This window comes from Cryptomeria japonica, chromosome 11 (genome assembly GCF_030272615.1).
Source record: "Cryptomeria japonica chromosome 11, Sugi_1.0, whole genome shotgun sequence".
NCBI lineage: Eukaryota > Viridiplantae > Streptophyta > Pinopsida > Cupressales > Cupressaceae > Cryptomeria > Cryptomeria japonica.
Genome location: NC_081415.1, coordinates 358,484,950 through 358,505,907, shown reverse-complemented (window position 1 = coordinate 358,505,907; position 20,958 = coordinate 358,484,950). Strand labels below are relative to the sequence as shown.

General features: G+C 43.4%; 1 protein-coding gene across 2 annotated transcripts in view; it reads right to left on the bottom strand.

The window, feature by feature from the left end:
* The window catches only part of LOC131040193 (probable anion transporter 6, chloroplastic), a 284,449-nt gene that overhangs the window by 25,093 nt on the left and 238,398 nt on the right, over positions 1-20,958 (bottom strand). For both annotated transcript variants that reach the window (XM_057973062.2, XM_057973061.2), the window contains 2 exons: positions 6,409-6,550; positions 6,187-6,239 (listed from right to left, as the gene is read on the bottom strand). In XM_057973062.2, coding sequence (XP_057829045.2) covers positions 6,187-6,239; positions 6,409-6,550 — 195 coding nt within the window. The remainder of the gene's footprint in view (positions 1-6,186; positions 6,240-6,408; positions 6,551-20,958) is intronic.

Sequence of the window (20,958 nt, the reverse complement as noted above, 5' to 3'; positions counted from 1 at the left end):
TTTTCAATGTCCTGGCTCCAGACTCCATCGAATGATTTTAAATCTGGTCGTCGTTTTTTTTTGTTTTTTTTTTCCACGTGCCATCACCACCTTTATCCCCCTGTGCCGTGGTATTTTTCCTTTCACCCTCTTTTAAACCGTCGTCGCTATGGCCGTGCTCCTTCAGGCCTACGGACTGTAATGTCTCGAGCCTGTACAGAGGTTATCTGTTGATGGAGTGGTCTGTCGTACAGTGGCTGAGCTGTACGGAGACTGGGGTCACTCGAAGCTTGGTGTCGTACGATGTCTAGGAAGGTCGTACGGTGGATGTTGTTTTGGCCGTGCGGGTGTACGGTAGTGGCCGTACGATAGTTGAACACCCTCCGAGGCCGGTGACCTCAGTCGACGGTGGTCCACCATACAGTGTCCCACCGCACGGTGGTCCCACCACCATTTTTTTTTTTTTCCTAATCTAATTGTCGAGAGTCTTCGGCTCGGGTCCTGTGCCTCTGGGATCGCCCTTCATCCTTCTCAGTTTGCCTCGCTCGAGCGTCTCCCGCTTTGGTCCTGTGCCTCTCAAGTCACCTGCCTGGCCTCTCGGGTCCCCCTCCGGACTCTCGGGTGTCCTTTCGGCCTCTCGGGTCCCCTGCGCGCTTCTCGTGGTAGGGTTTCAATTTGGACCTGTTGATGGCAAGTCTATTTTCAATGGCCATCCGAAGACCTAGAACCATAAATTCTACAGGAACCACAGTCTCCTTCCCGTACATAAGAAGATGAAGAATAAAGATTTTGAAGGCTGCAACCTTCCACACAGGGTTCCAATCGCTGCCGACACGAATGATCTTGGGATTATCTACGTCACCGAGGTTTGGGGCGTCTCCCTTCCAATATTCTCTGTATTCCGGCAGGTACACCTCTGTTACTTGCTCTGGTTCCTCTACTTCGAGCCTGTAGCTCTGGAACATTTCGTAATCCTCCATCTGCCAGTTGAAGAGCCCGTTCAATGACCCTGTCTCATCCTTGAAGCACTCTCCTAGTTTGAGAATCCCTTCGTCGTTGGGCTCCCTGCAACCTCATCCTTTGTCCCCCAGGTCGCCTTCTCCTTCACCCTCCGATTCGAAGATGATGCCAGTTCCTCACTAACCAACTGCGTCCCAAGGTCTATGATAAACTTCCTTCCTCCATTCTCCATAGACAGTGTTCTTCTTCCAGTTGTGGGTGGCCTTGGCTGCCACCAACAACCCTCTCCCTAAGATCGCATCATACCCTTTTTTCTTTAGTGGGATTACCACGAAGTCCAGTATGAAGGGTTGCGTCCCGATGGTAACTTGCTGGCCCATCAGTGTCCCGATGGGTTTGATTCCATGCTGATCTGCTCCTAGCAGATTGAATGTAGATGGCCACAACGTCGGCTTCCCCAGCTTCCGCCAGGTTTCTTCTGGAAGAACATTCACTCCTAATCCACCATCGACGATGGTATCGGTTAGAATGATGCCAAGCATACCCATCTCCACAATGACCGGGTTCCTTCCAATGTTAACTGCCAGCAGCATGGGGTCTATTGCAGACCCCCTAGGAACATTTGTGCGGTGGTTGGTATTGGTGCATGGTTGGAAGAGATTATTCAGCAACGCCGTTCATAATTGAAGCATCGTCTAGAGGAGGTCGTGTACCTTCATAGGCACCTCCAGTTTTAAAATTTGATTTAGTATAGCCTCCTCCGCCTTTGGTCGGCTGGAAGTACCCGTCGTACCCTTCACCTTCGCCCCCTCTCGTATCTCTTTCTCGATTTCTTCCCGTGCTTCCCGTACCCTTCGCTTCTCCGTCTCCGGGTCTGGGCACATTGCTTGTCTGGCTTGGGCACGGGTTACGGCCAACACTTCCTCTTCTTTGGTTTCCTCGATATTGAGCAAGTTGACGCCGGACTTCGGGCAGGTGGTGTCTTCATGGTCTCTCGATCTGCACCATTTGCACAAATATTGTGTGGCCTCTCCCTTCGGGCAGTCTCGGGCGAAGTGCCCCCACTGGCTGCACGCTCTGCATTGTATCATCGGCCGGCCTTTGGAGTTGTATTGGATCCGTTTCCTTGTATTGTTATTGTTATTATTGTTGTTTCGTCCTCCCCACCGATTATCTCGGTAGCCTCCCAATGTTGCATTGTCGTTCGCCTGGGAGCTGCCGGTACCGCCCGATGTAGTTGGTTGTTCCTGCGTAAGCAATACTTGTTGGTTTCGTGTTTTCCTGTTGTAGGGGCATTCCCTGGTGGGATGCCCCATCAACTGGCATATATCACAATAGGCCTTCTTTGGGCAGGAGCCTTTCGTGTGGCCGTCCATCTTACATTCCGTGCACCAAAGCTCCCCTTCGTCGGTCTTACTCGGACCTCCCTTCATAACCTTCAGCTCTTTCATCATCCTCAGCATGTCCTTTTGCAGGGCTTGCACCTTTTTGCCGGACTCGCCATCGTTGCTACTTCCCTCGGAAGAGTCATCATCCTCGGACGAGCTATCCTTCTTTTTCTTCTTGGATGTCTTGGTCTCGCTCTCGAGATCCATCGCTCTATTATATGCATCATCGTACGAGGTTGGTAGAACAATTTTCATCTTCTTCCGGAGGGAGTGTTTTAGTCCCTCCACGAACCATCTCTTTTTCAAACCATCCACTGGTTGACTCTCCATTTTCCCCAATAGTTCCTTGAGCCGCCGACTATAGGCTCGGACCGTCTCATTCTTGTTTTTCTTTGTGCCATAGATTTCTGCTACTATTTCATTTTCGTCTCGAAGTAGGCGGAACTCCTTCTCGAAGGCTTTCGGTAGCATGTCCCATGTGGCCATTGCAATTTAATTAATATCCGAGTACCAGTCGATGGCAACTCCCCGCAATGTCGCTGGGAATTGCGTCATCCATTCGTCCTAGTTCGTGACACCATTGGCCACCCATATGGTTTCGCAAGTTCTGCAGTGCCTGACGGGATCCTCCTTCCCGTCGCTGATGAATTTCGGCAGCTTCTGCCTATTGGCCATTGATGGGGGTTGTGTCCCCGGAGGTGGCTGTGTTTGTGGGGGTCGTGTCCTTGGAGGTGGCTGTGTCCGTCGTGCACCCGCGCCACTCCCTCCGGCGCCGGGGGTGTTTCCTGCTTGAGTGACTGGGGGTACGGTGTTTTGTCTGCCGTGTGTTTGCGGCTCCTCCGCACCTACGGTCGTACAGTTGCCCTCACCTCCGTTCTCACCCGCGTCCGCTGCTCGCTCCCTTCGGTGGTCCTCACTGCACGGCGTAAGGGATAAGTTCCTGAATTGATCCCAGGTCTCTTCGACTAGATTCCTTCGTAGCCTTGTTTCCTCCAAAAACTCTTCGTGGCTTCTCACCCTACGATGTTCTAGCGACGCGTAGAAATTTTCCTCGGCTTCTGCACCCTCTGTGACACCTCCTTGGTTCCCTTCGGGCAACCCTTCGACAGGTCGTCCTTCAGCAAGTTGCCTCAGCCTCCATCTACATTCTACTTGTTCCAGAATCAAGGCCCTTTGTGCAGCCTCCCACTCCTCAATTTGTGCTTTCTTATTTCTATCTTTGTTTAATAGGTTGGGCAGTAATTCCCATACATCCCTATAAATAGCAACAACACATGAAAATAGAACACTTCTTTATTAAGTCATCCGGTCGGATACAATTTGTGTCAATAGTAAGCCACCATTATTATAGAATGTTCTTTATTCCTCCTGGAGGTTCAGGGTTCAATTTCCCCTTGGCCTCGTGCCATCACGCTCCGCTTCCCAGCAATGGCTGTTTTCTTCGTACTGTTGGAGGACTTGTTGGCATCACTCCTCACGGGCAATCTCCTCCAGGCCAGTTCGTTGTGCCAGTGATGCCTGTGCAAGCAACCGGGGGAGGTGGTTCATCAACCGATTCGCTGCGGGGCTAACTTCCAATGTGGTCCACACTGCACTTGTTGGGACGTCAACCTCCATGGCCTCCCTTCGGACGTAGGTCTCAATTGCCACCTGAAGCAGGATCGAGAATTTCCTTGTTATAGTGTCTTCTCTGTCGTAGAGCTCTATTTGTGCGTCGTCGGCCTCTGGGTTAATCTCACCAACGGGTAGCCCCATCGAGTCCGTGCGCCATCCGCTCCTTCCTTTCCCGAGTATGTCTAGGCAACAGCGCCAAATGTTTGCCACATACGGTAAACGATAAACGTAGAAAGCAAATGCACAGAACATAATGGAAATATATTAAAGAACCAGTTTCTGTATTAATTCAACAGTCCATGTACATCAAGTGCTTATAACATTACACCCAGATACGACTATGATGATGCCACTACGAAGGAAAGGTATGCAATATATAATACCCGAAGGGGTGCGACCAACCGTCACATCCAACTGCCCTTCGGGACGACTAACTGACTGCCGAAACTCATAATTACCGACAACAACATAACATAATACGACAACATGACATAATGATTATTCCCGACAAGAAACACATGCATACATCCATTTTAGGGGAAAGGTAAGTCAATAGTAGGTTAAGTTTTTATATATCAATTATTTATTCAAGTCATTTATTATTTGTTGTACCATGTTTTTCCACAAAGAACCATAATTTGCTACACTATTGTGACATGCAATGAGCTTCCACTTTTTTTGTTTCTATGGTTGTAGTGGGCTAGATTGTAGTTTTTTGGGAGATGTGTCATCAATATCCTTCCTACTATCACTTTCATGTTACCTTTGCATCAACAAACATTTCCTTCTAGCTCCCATTATTGGCCCAACCAATGATGTCCTATAACACCCCCATTTTGACCATGCCATTGGCTAAAACTAAGATTTGACTTTTATAATGATGATTCATATTTTATTAGTTTTCCCTTTTCATTTCTCATAAAGGAGACATGACATTCGCTTTGCTTAGACAAACAATCTGTCTTAAGAAGAAGACGGTGATCGACAAATAAGAGGTTACAAGAAGAAAAAAAGATGGTACAAAGGTCTCGAGGATTTCAAGAATAGAAGTTGTACTAGCAAAGTTTATCAAGTCTTTGGAGTCCCTGATTTGACATATTTAAGTCTCCTATACATCTTGACTTCACCTACAACCATCTCTCACAAAGCATTGTGACCCAAAGGGGAGATAAATGTGCAAATGGCTTGACCCAATATATGCATCCTTAACCCTAATCACATTCTTTTGGTACCTCACTCTATATTGTGATTGTTGTGTGCTTCACGTAATAGGTAGCATGGTATTGCTTGCTAATTTAATTCTATGTTGTTTTACATTATTGCTAACCATAGCCCTTGCTTACTGCCTAATGGCATTTTAGTCTCAATAACTCTTGCTTCAGCATCTAATGGCACCCAACCCTATTAAGTTTCACCAATATTTATCTCCTTTAGATTGTATGTGTATGTCCTCCTTTTAAACTTGTTGAAACCCTTTTACAAATGGCTCCTTTCTATAGCTACAGATTGCCTTGTGCACTAGCATTTTAAATTAAGTTGATCTAGAATGATCTTTTAGCCTTTCTCTATTTGGAGGTCATTATACATACAGATCTATTGAAGACCCAACAAAGGTCTCAATTAATGAGGAGCCATCATTGTATGATGAGGATTTAACCATCTTGCATTAGAAATTTGATGATTATGAAAACAGTTGAAGGGAGGAAAACCATGATACAGGAGCATCAGCTCTAGTTGAGAAGCCTCATAGGCTAATTGTGTTTTCGAATTTTATTTCATACTATAAATTGTAAGGGTACTTGATAGAGAATTTGAGAGTAATTGGTGATATTGAACAAATTCTGTTTTTGTCCTATTCTTGTTTCTCTTCCTATGCACTATATTTGACATGCCATAACAATAACAGTTCCTAGTTCCAACAGATTTACAAATATTTCAGCATTTTTTTAAATTTGCAGGTATTTTCCCATTTTAACCCAAGTAATTGAATTCCATATGCACATCCAGTTTTTTTATGTCAATGCTGAGTAATTGGAATTTTACTGTAGTTCCGACTTCCAAGTCATTATCCATGTTTACACTGTAGAATTTAACACTTAACAATAAATATAATTCAGCAAGGAAAAAAAACATCATCTATTAATCATTAATTAGATAAATAAACTCAAATTCACAGTAAAGTTATCATGGCATAATTCTTATTGTGGACTTTAATTCGTCACTGTAGAATGTGTCATGTACATACCAAAAGGATGCTTGCAAACTCTGGAGATATGTCTTGATGGGTGCAGTACAATCCTACATCATAACCAATCTCTTGAATGTGAGAAAGAAATCAATGTCTCAACAAACAAGAAATAAAGGAACCTCCCTTCAAACTTTTTTCAAGTGCAGATGATACCACGGTGTTTCTAACTACCAAAAATTAGGCAAAGAAAAAACAATTGTAACTAAAGAAAAACTTTACCTGCTAATGCAAAGCTGGAGAGAGCTAAGCCAGTGGTGATAACTGCTACAATTGTCCAAGGAGATAGTCCCAAGTCCAAAGAGCAAATAGTCATACAAATGGCAGGGGATACAAAAGCAATTGTTTGACAAAGCTTACGCACCTGTATATTTGAAAAATTGAAAGTGAGATAAATATTCAATTAAGATGAGTACGCATCAATGCTCGGCCCTACGAATATGAGTCTAGCAAATAATAATGAGCATGCTATGAACTTTTACCTATTCTAAATAATGAGGAAATAATATTGTATAGACTTATAAAGCAATTAGAGTTCATAATATCTTATCAAGCCTACATTACATGGTACAGAAAATAGGATATATTGACATTTTACTGCAAAACCATTCTATTACCCTTTAAAAGGAGATAAGGCATTGGCATTGCAACTGATAGACCAAAGTTAGTTATAAATCAGATTTGAATAGTTAGGACGTGAATCTGGTACAGTCAATGTTTACTTAAGGTTGTTATGATGTATTATTTCAATGATAAAAAAAGAGATTGCGAAGGCACAACATGCTACTTATATTATCTGAATGTTAAAAAACAGTAATTGGCTATCTATTAAATGATTTAAGCATGGTCAGCAAGAATATGGGAATGATGGGAAGGTTTTTGCCATAACCCAAAGTACAGTAAACTGAATATCATAAATTGCCAAATGTAATAAGTTAGTAACCCTTTCTATGGTTTTTATGAAATTTTTAATTTTAGCTCAAAATCCAGGTGATATCAGCTTGTTTGATTTTGCAATGTACAATTCAACAGTTCTTTGACATAATGCTACGAAAATATTTCATTATCCATGTTTTCATAGAATCAACATTACGAGATATTGAATGAGACCACAACAATAGCACTCAGACAATAAACAATTATAGGCTGAGTTTAACTGTTGCTGATCTTATTGAAATTAATACACCCAAACTGCTGCATAAATAATAGAAGCTACTGGTACCAAGAAGCCAATCAAATAGATGGAGATCTTCAAGAACCAACTATCACTAGCCTCCCGTAATGCTTCTCACAGTTGTGTATCATTTGGAGAATGATAGGTAAGATGGACCAATAAGATTACACTCACCAAACTTCTGTAACAATATCATGCAAGGAACAGTGAACAAGATCTTTTGAATTCTTCATTAATAATGATAAATCCTTCCTTGCATAGTTGAAGTAGATGTTTGGAAACTAAATAGAATCCCAAATTGCTCCTTACAAGTGCTACATTGAACCAAGACTTCCACCTCAAACTGCCATAACAACAGCACACTGTTAAGTTGATGTCAAGCCACCATGGCAGCTTTGATGATGAATTTCGTACCACTATCATGACCTGAATGTGATTCTCCCATAACCCCAATTGGTAGCAAAACCCCAAATCGCATACTGGAGCTATAAATGTCACTTCCTCTAATTTTCCACAAATTCTTCGTGCAGATTCATGCGACTCATTTTAGCCTTGGTGTGACTGGTTATTGCATCAAAACAAAGCTGTGATTGGTCTTCGGCGTGACTGATTATTGCTTTAAAAAAACGTATGAGGTAGATCATCAACATATCCAAATTGATGCATTGGCCATTTGGTGGACTAGATGAATTTGGTTTTGATGATTGAGATAAGCAAGACAGCCATGGGAAATGATTAGCATTTTGTCAAGTCATTTAAATTAGTAATTTCATTTTATTTTGTTTCTAGGTTTATAGTTCTGCTGTCTTAAAATGTGTTACTAGTTCTTATACTATGTCAAAGATTAAAATGTGTCAAAAAATTGTAAAAAATAAAATCTGGTTCAATTGTAATTGGATGCACTATCACTTGTGCGCGACGTCCATCTTGTGGGTGGGGCATTCTAATATTGAGACTACAAAGCCAAATTTGCTAAGTAGCGAATCACTTGGAGGCATGAGGCAATGGAAGGATACTCAACGTCTTGTTGTCAATCACCAATGATCAGCCACTTAGTAGCTTTGGTGGCATTTTGTTTTCTATTGTGTAACAATTTCTGTAATATCCCCACTCAAGACCTGAAGCCAACAACAGACGGTATGAGATTAAATAAGTTTTAATTAAAGATTTAAACTCATTCTTCTGAGCCGCTAGCAATCATCAAGCATATTGATTTTGTATGAAGAACAAACATAGATATAAATGATTATCATCACAAACAAAGATATCAGTTATAATATGAGATATGGGTGAGAGAATATTAAGAAGATCGATGAATAGTGAAGAACAATAAGCGAGGAGGAAGTAACTCCAGCTATATCGGTAACTGACATGAAGAAAGACTAATCGACGATTAATATAATTGTCAAACATTGATCGATATTGACAGAGATTAGATGTCAATTACGATCTTTATCAAGGGATGAATATCGAGTTCGATTTTTTGAATATCGGCTAAGGCATGAACGAATGTCAATGGAAGTCAGCGACTAATATAATACTAAATCATATCGATGATGATTGGATTGATATCAAAACTAATGCAAACATGGATCATCAAAGAATGTTAATTAACGATTACGATAATCATCCACTAATCGACATCTTATGAAGTACAATATCAACTAAACAACGATTATGTCTAATCAATGACAAGCCATTGATATGAATACCAACGATGTATTTAAGAAGACATCGATTAGTAAAACGGCTAATCGATAACATAATGAAAAAAGGCGGTAACTTGAAGGATCAGAATATAGTGATTATTATGAAGTGGTGCGATTAACGTTAATGAAAGGAGATGCTATTAAGGCATGTCTTTATTGGATATTGCTACTGCTAGGATATGTTGTTGTCATTGATGTCAACATATTCATGTGTTTGGGTGTTGCAGAGAGTTGTTTTGGTGATCCGGTGATTGCAGTGAGTTGATCTGGTTGGTTTATCTGTTTGCTATGCTGAATCAACTAGAGATACTTCATTCTTTATTGATTCCATGATGCTATGTGGTGATTTGATCGAGTTGAGGATTCTGGTATGGAGATTGGTTTTCAGTTTTCAGTGTTGCAGTGTTCTGGTGTTTGATCCGTTGTGCTCCAGTATGATTATATCTTATGTTGCAGATTTGGGAGAGTGTTTGGGATGTTTGTGTGTATCTTCATTTCAGATGGTTCGTGATTTGATGCTCCGCAAGTTATCTTTCTTGTCTGAGTTGCTGCTGATAAGTGTTCTTGAATGTTAGCGTGTTGATCGATGAAGATATGATTAAGTGGTGTTGGTGCAGTTATTGTGGATGATTCTAACATGCTTGTTGGTGTTTTCTAATCATGTCCTATTTATTTTGGTGGTCCGCATTGATCATTGTGCACGTTATTGAAGATCTTATGGGTCCGGTGATATTCTTCGTGTTATGTGGTATTTTCGGTGGTGTAACATGTTGCAGTTGATCTTGGCGAGATTTTTGGTGGTGATGCGCGTTAGAGGAGTTGATTTGGGTCCATGCTATGTTGTCTATGACATTGTATTGGTCCGGTGGTTGATTTATGTATTGTGTGGTGTAATTTTGTAATTAGGTGTTGAGGGTTTGGCCAACCTTGTAGTCAAGGTTGATGATTTGTATAAATAGATGTTATGTTCATGTAATTTGGGTATGGGTGTTGAGTCTGCATTATCAAAGAGTGATGTATGTGCGATTAAGCGAATTTATCTTTCGGTGTGGTGTATTGAGCAAAGAGTGTTGCAGGGCAGACAATTGTGCTTAACTGGAACTGTCATCAAGCATTAGCAAATGCTATTCTTTCAGTTCATTTTAACCGGATTGTAGTCCGAATATCTTTGTAAGGTAGTGAACCTTCCCTAAGGGTTGTAGCCTTCTGGGTCATTGTATTTTGAGCAGTGAGCTCTAGGCAGTGTGCTTGAATGCATGTGCATTCCCCATTGTAATATTTACACATACTACTGCAGAGTATCATCTCATTGTGGGTAGGTTCCCACTGTGGTTTTTCCCTTGACCAGGTTTTCCACGTCAAAATCTTGCTGTTATGTATGTTGTTGTTATTGTGTTTATCTTTATTCTTGCTGCAAGTGTTTAGATCTGAGATTGTGCTTAAATTGTTTAATTCGGTGAAAACTGATTCACCCCCCACTCGCAGTTTTCCTTCATTGTTGTTGCCAACAGTCTTTTGGCATCATGACTTAAAATTCCAAAACCATGATATAAGAAGGCATTCACCATCATTCTAGCAGGGGGGGGGACAAGAGAGGATTAAGGATTGGTTTTGTGCGTGCATTTCAAGCAGAATGTTGGAGAAATTCAAATGGTCAATGCTGGTATTAATTGAGTTGTCGTTCCTTGATGATTTATCAAACTTGACACTTGAATATTGGTGAGATTGAATTGGTAGCTTAAAGAAAGGAATAAATGAACCTGTATGTAAAGCTTATGACGTCAATTCATATTGCTCCTTGGTATTTGAAAGATGGTAGTGTTGCATATTTGCGGCTTGGAGCAAGGATCACAAATCTAGATTTTGTTGTCGAGTAATTAAGCATTAAGGTAAATTGTGTTAGCATCGGCAGTTAACCCGTCGGTTGTCGGCAGTTGGCACCGGGTAACTTACCAGACTCCTTTATATTGTATCTGTTTCCAGTCTTTGGACATGCTATTGTAGTCGAACATATTGCTATCATTGTATGTACTGGCTTATTATGAATCAATAGAACACTTGTGAGTTCCATATATTCTGTGTACTTCTGTCATTTATGCAATGTCTTAACTTGACACCCTACGGGGAAAACATCTGGCACCGTTGCCTAAGTAAAAACCTGGAAGCAATGGGGAAAAGAACGTACTACATGGCACATGAATAATGGGACAACCATTACCAGAAGGAACGAGTGACCCTGACAGAGAACCCGAAGAATTGTTCGAGGGGGAAAAGACACTCAGGCATCCTACAGGCGGCAATCGAAACACACGTACGGAGGGAAGCCACCGCCGAAGATGTCCCAAAAGATGTTGTGTGGAGTTTGCTCGGAGTAAGCCCTGTTGTGAATCAGTTGATGAGTGAATTGCCTAACCTTTTGGCACAAGGATTTTTGGCTCTCCAGAACCGAAGGGAAGACATCTACTGAGAGAACCGACGACAACAAATTCTACGGGAATTTAGGGAGCACCAAGAAGATGAGCGCAATACATGAACTCTGATGGTCAGAGAGAATAAATAAGAACACCCCCATTGTAATAAGTATGTCAGTGACATACATTACGTACGAGGGATGAAGTAATAAAAGTGTTATGTTTTTTTAATTTGATGTCTTGTTTTGACCCATGAAGAAAGAGTAGAATTAATGCCCAATCTATTAAATAAAGACAAATACAAAAAAGAATACGTAGGGGACGCAGAAGCCGCCCAACGAGCACTAATTCTTGAGCAACAAGCCTAACGAAGGAGAAGATTCAAAAAGGTCGCCGAGAATGGAAGTGGTGAAAGTGGCAGCCATGGTTTTGGCAAGGACCAAGAATCTATGCTAATCGAAACCACGAGGAAACGGTTGGTGGATTTGTCCCTCACATTGCAAGAGATCGGCAATGGAAGTACGGTGGACCCGTACACACCGTTCAGAGGAGATGAGACCAGGAGGGAGACGAGAACCGAGACCGAAAACAGGGAGACTGAGGGTACTGTTGCAGCCGAAGGTGTCCGGGAGACACAAGGGCACGGTACGAGAAGTAACTTGTTCAGTTCGGGGTCATCAAACCCTGCCAGTCAAAGTAACTCGGGAGGGGTAGGCTTGGGAGGCGGAGGCTCAGTAGGCACAGGTTCGGTAGGCGTAGGCGCAGGAGGCGTAGGAGTAGCAAAACCCAAAGGAGGGATGGCAAGTAAACAAAAATTGCCAAAGTTCACAGGGGACGGCAAGGAATACCTTGTACGACATTGCCGTACATGTGAAACTATTTGGTCTGCCAACGGAGTGACGGACCAGGATGATTGGGTACAGCAGTTCCCAACCATGTTACGCAGAGTTGCCATAGATTGGTACTCCGATGTTGACAAGCAAAAAGTGGCCACATGGGCCAATCTACAGAAGGAATTCAAGGAGGAGTTTCGGTTGCTTCGTGATGACAATGAAATCGTAGCCGAGATACACAGTACCAAACAAGGTACCAAGGAGACAGTACGGGCATACAGCCGGAGGCTGAAAGAATTGCTAGGTAAAATGGAAAGCCAACCGGCAGATGGATTGAAGAAACGATGGTTCGTTGAAGGGTTGAAATCCTCCCTACGGAAGAAGATGAAAATTGTACCCTCGACGTCATATGACGACGCCTATAATAGGGCGATGGACCTAGAGAGCGAACACAAAATGTCAAAGAAGAAGAAAAGTAATAAATCCTCATCCGATGATGACGAAGACTCTGCCGGGGAAAGTAGCAGCGGTGGCGAATCGAGTAAAAAGGTGCACGCGCTCCAAAAGGATATGGAGCGAATGCTGAAGGAATTCAAAGCCATGAAGGGGAGTACAAGTAAGACTAAAGAAAATGACGTGTGGTGTACGGAGTGTAGGAGCGACGGACACACCAAGGGGTCCTGCCCCAAGAAGGCTTTCTGCGACATTTGTTAGATTGCCGGACATTTGACAAAGGAATGTCCCTACAATATGAAAACCAACAACAAGTTCTCTTCATGCAAGAGCAGCCGGCCGCTGGAACTTCGTAAACCGCCAACAATAATGCATCATCTGGCGAATACCGAAACAACTGACAAGGGGGGAAGACCAATAATAACAATAATAATAGGAGTCGGATCCAATATGATGCGAAGGGACGGCCAATGATCCAGTGCCGAGCTTGCAATCAACGAGGCCACTTTGCCAGCGAATGCACCTCAGAAGAAACTCCACAAAAACCATGCAAATGGTGTGGGCCTGGAAACCACGATGATGGAACTTGCCCAAAGTCTGGAGTGAACCTGCTCAACATTGACAGGACGGAGGAACGGGTATTGGCAATCACACGGTCACAGGAAAAGAAGGCCACATACCCGGACCCTCGCACGGAGAAGCAGCAGGCGCTGGAGGCGAAGGCTGAAGTGGTGAAGGAAATGATGGCACAAGGGAACACTCAGGGAGCGGCAAGTACTTCCCGCTCTAAGGCTGAGGAAAATATCCTAAATCAAATGCTGCAGATTGAAGTACCTGTGAAGATGAAGGACCTCCTGGAAACGATGCCGCAATTACGTACGACACTCCTACATATGGTGCAAGTAACTCCACAGAGTCGGGTGACCCGGAATACGGATGTTCCTGGCGGAACACCAATAGACCCATTGGTCCTAACACTATATAGTGGTCGGCACCCGGCGGTGGTAGAAAGGGGAATACTTGGCACCATTTTGAGTCTTTGACTGACACCATTGTCGACGGCGGGTCGGGAGTGAATGTGCTTCCGGAAGAAACCTGGAAGAAGCTTGGCAAGCCAACACTGTGGCCGTCAACCTTCAACTTACTGGGATCGGATCAACATGGTATCAAACCTCTTGGAACGCTCATGGCGCAACAAGTGACCATTGGGACACAACCATTTGTCCTCGACTTCGTGGTGATTCTGCTCATGAAGAAAGGATACGACGCCATTCTTGGTACAGGATGGTTGGTGGCGACCAGAGTGAATCACAACTGGAAGCGTAACACGCTGTCCATGGAGAAAGCCAGGCGAAAATTCATTATCAACCTGAAAACACAACTCGTGAGTGAACTCGCATTAGAATCGGAATCGGACGGCGAGGGCAGAGTTGACGAAGGAAAGTACGGAAGGGAACCAGATGAGGAAGGCATCCTGGGAATCCAAGGATGTTCGGAAGATGAGACCAATTCCCTTAATGGGCTCTTCCACTGGCCACAGAATACTTGACCAAGTGGGTCGAGGCACGGGCTCTGTCAGACAATTCAGCCGTCAGTACGACAAGGTTTATCTACGAGCAAATCATTACACGGTACAGGATTCCAATCCAATTGACGAGTGACTGGGGAGGACATTTTGTCAATCACATAATCCGGTTGCTCACGACGGAGTTCAAGATATTACACTCCTTATCAAGCCCCTACTATCCTCGGGCAAATGGGCAAGCCGAGGCGACAAACAAAATAATCGTCTCTATGATTTACAAGTCTTGTGGAGTGGAGAAGGAAGATTGGGAGGAACGCTTACTGTCGGTACTGTGGGCGTACCGAATGACGTATAAGGTCACCACAGGACAGACCCCCTTCCAGTTAATGTTCGGGCAGGAAGCGGTGGTGCCAATGGAATTCATGGTGCCGAGTCTTCGGATCGCCATTGACAACAGACTAGGCGACATGGAGAGTCTCAGAGAGCGGTTGTATGCCTTGAACAAATTGGATGAGCGATGAATGATGGCTCAGTGGGCGACAGAGACGGCACAGCAGAGGTGGAAAACGTGGCACAACAAACACCTGCGAAGAATGCAGTTTACTCCCGGACAACTTGTGCTGAAGTTTAACGGACGCAATGAAATAAAAGCCTGGCAAGTTCAAGGTAAAGTGGTTAGGTCCATTTAAGGTTTGCGAAGTCGGCATGAACAAAGCCATTAAACTGTGGACGCTTGACGGCAAGGAAATACCCGATGCAGTCAACAGCTCGAAATTAAAGGTGTACCGGGAACGACAAGAATGCCCAGACCATGAAAATTGAAAAATTTTGAAAAATTTAAAAAAATAAATAAAAAAATTTGATATTTCTTTTACAAGCAATGTTTTTAATTTTGGCAAATATTAAAATGGGACTTAGTCAGTGGAGACATGAAGGAAAATAAAGTGCAGCATACATTGGAAATGGCGAAATAACAATCTTAATTCCGTACGGATTGGGGCCAGTGAGAAAGAAATTTCTGTATGGAAATCATTGCCAGGTTGACGGAAAGCATTGCCAGGCCGATGAAATTACTAGTTTTAGTACGGAATTACTTGTTAGTACGGAATCACTTGTTAGTACGGAACAATTCCGTACAAAGTTGCAGAAGGACACCGTATGGACTCAGGGATTTTAGTACGAAACCATTCCGTACAGACACAAGCGCCAGGAAAGAGAAAAAGCCGTACAATTTTGTACGGTCATTGGTGTCAAAAGAAGACAAAAGGGTCGTACGATGGCAAATTAGTCGATCCGTAGGGAAAGCGAAAGGTCCGTACGGTTTTGAATTGACAGATGTTTTGATTACCAGGTGCATATTCCGTACACAATTTCATCCAGCACTATACATGAGGAGCAGAATCGACAATAGTACGTGAACATAATCAGGGAAAGAAGTCGAAACATCCTGCAACCGTACAAGAGCAAATTTGCCACGCCGTACACACTAAGGCAGCCGTACAACCATACCAGAATTGGCGAAAAAGACAGTTAGGACACTAGGAGCGGTTAGCATTTGAACCCCAGGAAACAAAATTCAGTCGATGGAGTAGGCAACTAGAAGGTTGAAGAAATTAGATTGGCGAAGGAGGCTACAAGAATCCCAGAGAGGACAACACGGAAAGGATTCAATGGGTGACTAGCAGGATGCGAGCCAAGGGAAGGCCGTGCTGCAGGATGCACGCACGCACAAAGTCACGCCAGACACTGTGACGTTTAAGGGACTAACTGGCAGTACGTGCAAACAATGGTGGGAAACGGCCCTAACCCCAGTCGACATTGAGGTCAAAGTAGCCCTTGCCAAAGCAAGCTTCCATGATGCAGTACAAATGCCCATCTTTTCTATTAAGGAATTTGAACCATGCTTGTGCACTATGATCAAAACCTATGATCCAGAGTTGCGTACGTTGTCATTTAAGTTTCAGCATACAGATATCATAGTTTCTTTCAATCCAAATGATTTCGAGAGGGTTTTTGGCATCCTGGATAAAGGGAGAAAGATTGACAAAAATGCAACGAAGATGTCCCAAGAATGGAAAATGCAACTGTTAAAAGAAATGTGCCGGGATGACTTAACGACAGCCAACTGGGCAAGGATTCTAGCACGGCAGGGCAGAGGGTTAAAGAAAACATTCCTGAAACCTGGCATCTGGCAGTGCTTGCTCGATTGATGCAGAGTCGATTAAATGGGGCAAGTAGGGCGTCAGATGTAGCGGTACCTATGATTGCACTGATGCAGGGCCTGAAGAAAGGTACGGTATATGATTGGGCGAGTTTGTAATTGGAAAAAGCCCACAATTTTCTGATGCTGAAGCACAAAGTTTTTTACATGTCGTACCATGCCATCGGGTTGTTTTTGGACTCCGTACGAGTATAGGTACCAACCAATCTGAGACGCTGGCGACCACGAGACTGCATTGATTCCTTACAGCCAGCTATTTTCTATCGGACAAAGTTGGACGCACTCATGGCTGGTGGAGAGGGTCAGACCAGCAGGTAGAGAAGAAGGCAGGTCCTGGTGGTGGTGTCGGCCAGTGATACCGATTCAGGCCAGGTAGAGAGTAGTGCATACGAGAGTGTGGAGTCTGAGGAGACGTCGAGGTGTTCCGGAGGGGACACTACTTTCTGACTCTCGAAGCTGGCCGAAGTAGAGGTGGAGACAGGGACCCCTGGTACGGAAGAGGGCAGTTGTGCAGTGTCTTTTGGCCAGGTACCACGTGGAACCTGCGGGCTGCCAGCAGGGGGTGTGGCACGACCTCCAGGAGAGGGGGTTCGGGCAGGGCAGTTGTTATTCACGCCAGCATTCCTGCACGTGGACGGGGAATTGACACCACTTTACTCGTCTGGGGTGATGACGGGAGTCCTTCCTGGGGTGGCCATTCCAGCATTCGGGCAGATGCATCCTTGTCCTATAATGCAGACACCTGCAGTGACCACCACTCCTTGTATTCCAGTGCGCTCACCTGTCACGGAACAGGAAATAGGGACAGAAGGCATGGGGCAGGCAAAGGACAGTGGGGAAGCAATGACGAACAAAGACGCATGGTTGGACCGGTATGCCACCCCACCCATAGTTCCGGTAGCGCCACCACCTGCTACACCTCGCCATGCTACACAGGCTGAGGTAGTTGATTTGGGGGAGCATCCTACGCAGGTAGAGGTAGTCGAGTTGGTGGAGCATCCTGCAGAGCTGGTTTTGCCCACTAGTGGCAAGGAGGAGATACCTTCACAGATGGGCCTTCAGGACGGAGGTGTAGGGAGGACCCAGCCTACTGCCGTAGCACAATTTTTTGTTGAGATGGAGGGGGCAGTTCAGCGGTTGGTAGCCTCCACAGTTGAGGAATCCATTGTTCAGCCAGCCTTGGAGAGCCTACGTGAGTTTGCTACTACGGGGGTAGGAGAGGCATTCCAGAGGTGCTCTGAGGCATGGGGATGGCCGACCATAGACCTACCTGAGATGAGAGCAAAGTGGCAGTGTCAGGAGGTGGCCGGAGAGAGTTGAGTGCAAACTTTGGTGAGACAGATTGAGTAGGCTGTGACGGATGGCTATTACCGACTCCAGGAGGCTCAGATCCAGGCAGATAGAGCTGTGAAGCTGGCCGCTCGCATCCCGTCGTTGGAGACGGAGTTGGCCCAACAGCAGGCCCGAACCGGCCGTGCAGAGGAGGTTCTGGACACGCTGAAGAGAGAATTGAGCTCTATGAGAGTAGCACTGGCAGCTGAGTCAGAGATGAGGACCACAACAGAGACCCACGTTACTAGCCTTGCAGTAGAGTTGGAGGCGAAGCAAAAGGAGCTCATGGAGGCTGTATTCAGGGTGAAGCAGTCACGGGAGCACCAGTTGGTGGCCAAGTGGGACCTTGCTTATCGAACTGATCAGGTGATGCGGTTGCGGGCGCAGTTGGCTTCGACATCAGCGGCCCCTTCTTCTTCAGGGACGCCCTCTTGCCCTCCCCAGTGATTTGTTGTTTTGGGTTCCAGTATTGCTTGTACATCATTCCCATTTTGGTTGTCTGTCATCCGGAGACGACATTTCTTTTTGGGGGGGATGATGTTGTCGGGTAATTAAGCATTAAGGTAAATTGTGTCAGCATCAACGGTTAACCCGTCGGTTGTCGGCAGTTGGCACCGGGTAACTGACCAGACTCCTTTATATTGTATTTGTTTCCAGTCTTTGGACATGCTATTGTAGTCGAACATATTGCTATCATTGTATGTACTGCCTTATTATGAATCAATAGAACACTTGTGAGTTCCAAATATTCTGTGTACTTCTGTCATTTATGCAATGTCAAAACCTGACACCCTATGAGGAAAACAGATTTCATCAATTGAATGCACATCGGGTGATCAAAGATTACATATTATATTGTTCCTGTTCCAGAGTAATATGGGTTCAATTCATTGTTTAGCAATAACCTCTACAATCTCTATTTAGCGTGTCTGATATCTCTTGTGGCGTAAGAAGAATATTCATCGGGCTTTTGACATAGTATTTGTCGTGGAGTCTACAAAGATTCACCAAGTTTGGATAAGCATCGGTATTTCCTATTTGGTGTATAAGATCAAATTTTTGCACATTCCATTTTGGCCAAGCATACTCAAGTTACAGTTCGGTTCAGTTTCTAGCTATGGTGTAAAGTAGGGCCACACACCTTTTGGTTGGCATTGAACGTAGATCTATTGTGTGGCCCTTTTGGATGATTATCACCATTATTCCTGCGGAAAGAAGTACTTGCCTAAGCGTGGTCACAAGTTCGGGGTTGAGCCAACAAGTTAATATTCCATAGCTAAGAATGTGTGCATAAATCTACTCAAATGTAGAAAGGTGTTTGCATGATTATTTTGGAAGTCAATCCATTGTAATGAAAGATTAATTTAGGAAACACAATATCTTTATATGCCGTTGGACGAGAAGTTCCACTGATTGAATTGTTAGCAACACAAAAAAAGACTAAATTAAGGTAAATCCCAAAGACTAAATTAAGGTAAATCCCCAAAGGGGACATTATAGTGTTATCAGAGCATAATCCTGCCAACCGGTGAAAGAATTAACAATGAGACCTAAGTCTCAACATCCAAAGAGAAAGATCATCTATCGTCAACCTAGAAAAGACATCATAATCTGAAGTCTATACTAAAGAAAAGAAGCTACTTGTATAGAAATCGTACAAAATTATTAGCAAACTGAGAATTCCTACATCGCTTCTGCGATTTTCTACATGGTATCAACATCTTCACGACAAGACAATAGAAAACAAAAGCCTTCTCACGGAGAGAATTCCTGTCGTTTACAATAATCTAGCACACCGCATTCTTCCATCAAATTAGAAAATTTTTGCTATGAAGACAATATGAAAAATAGTACAATATATTCAATTGTAAAAAGAAGATATTAAAACGTTCAAGGAAAAACAAAATTATCTTGAACATGAATGAATAGTACCCTATACAGGTAAACATTATTCAAGATCATAAGTGGCATCAATGAATGTATAAATCATTAATCAAATTGCCTAAGAGTTAATAATGCATATGAGTAAAAGTTAGAATGATCGGGATGAATGAATCAGGAAACGATCCATCCTAGAACATTTAGAACCTTAAGGACCTTACCTTAAGGAGTTAAGAAATCTGGTTACAACAACCAAGAAAGAGGGAAGTGAGAATGAAGGTTAAACTAGCAAGGGCCACCAAGTATTTACTTGGTGTAGGAGTGGCTCAATAAAGACCCCATTTATTCCCAAAGAGTAGATAAGGAAGTGAGAATGTGGACAGCAAACATGAGCCACCAAGTGGAGTAAGTAGAGAACAACCAATCTCAGGCATTGTGTAGACATGGCTCAAACTAGGCTTCCCATTTCTTCTCAAGAAGGGAATGAGAATGGAACAAAGGCTAACATAAGCCGCCAAGCAGAGAAAGTAAGTCTCTAAGGATTGGTGTAAAAATGGCTCAAGGGAAGTCCCCATTCCTTCCTAGTATGAACAAAGACTAATATAAAGTCAAGTAGTGTAAGGGAATTATGGCTCAAGGAAGATAATCCCACTTAAGTTGGGTAAACTGGCTCAAGGAAGCCAGTCCCTCCGAGTTGCAATGTATGCAATAGAAACTAAGTAGTAATCTTTCTAACATTTATCATTACTTTGATTTATATGATTGCATGTTTGGTACTACTAATCTATGCGCAAGTTCATCCAAGAAAGAAGACAAAGAGGAGAGAAATTGCTTGAGGGCAAGCAAATTCGAGAGGGGGAGACCGTAATATTCCCACTAAAGACCTAAAGCCAACAAGAGACAATATCCGATTAAATAAGTTTTAATTAAAGATTTAAAATTATTCTTGTGAGCAGCTAGCAATCATCAAGCATCTTGATTTTGTATGAAGACCAAACATAGATATAAATGATTATCATCACAAACAAAGATATCAGTTATCATATGATATATGGGTCAGAGAAGATTAAGGAGATCGATGAATAGTGAAGAATAATAATCAAGGAGGAATTAACTCCGTCTATATCGGCAACTGACATGAAGGAAAACTAATCAACGATTAATATAATTGTCAAACATCGATCGATATTGACAGAGATTAGATGTCAATTACGATCTTTATCAAAAGATGAA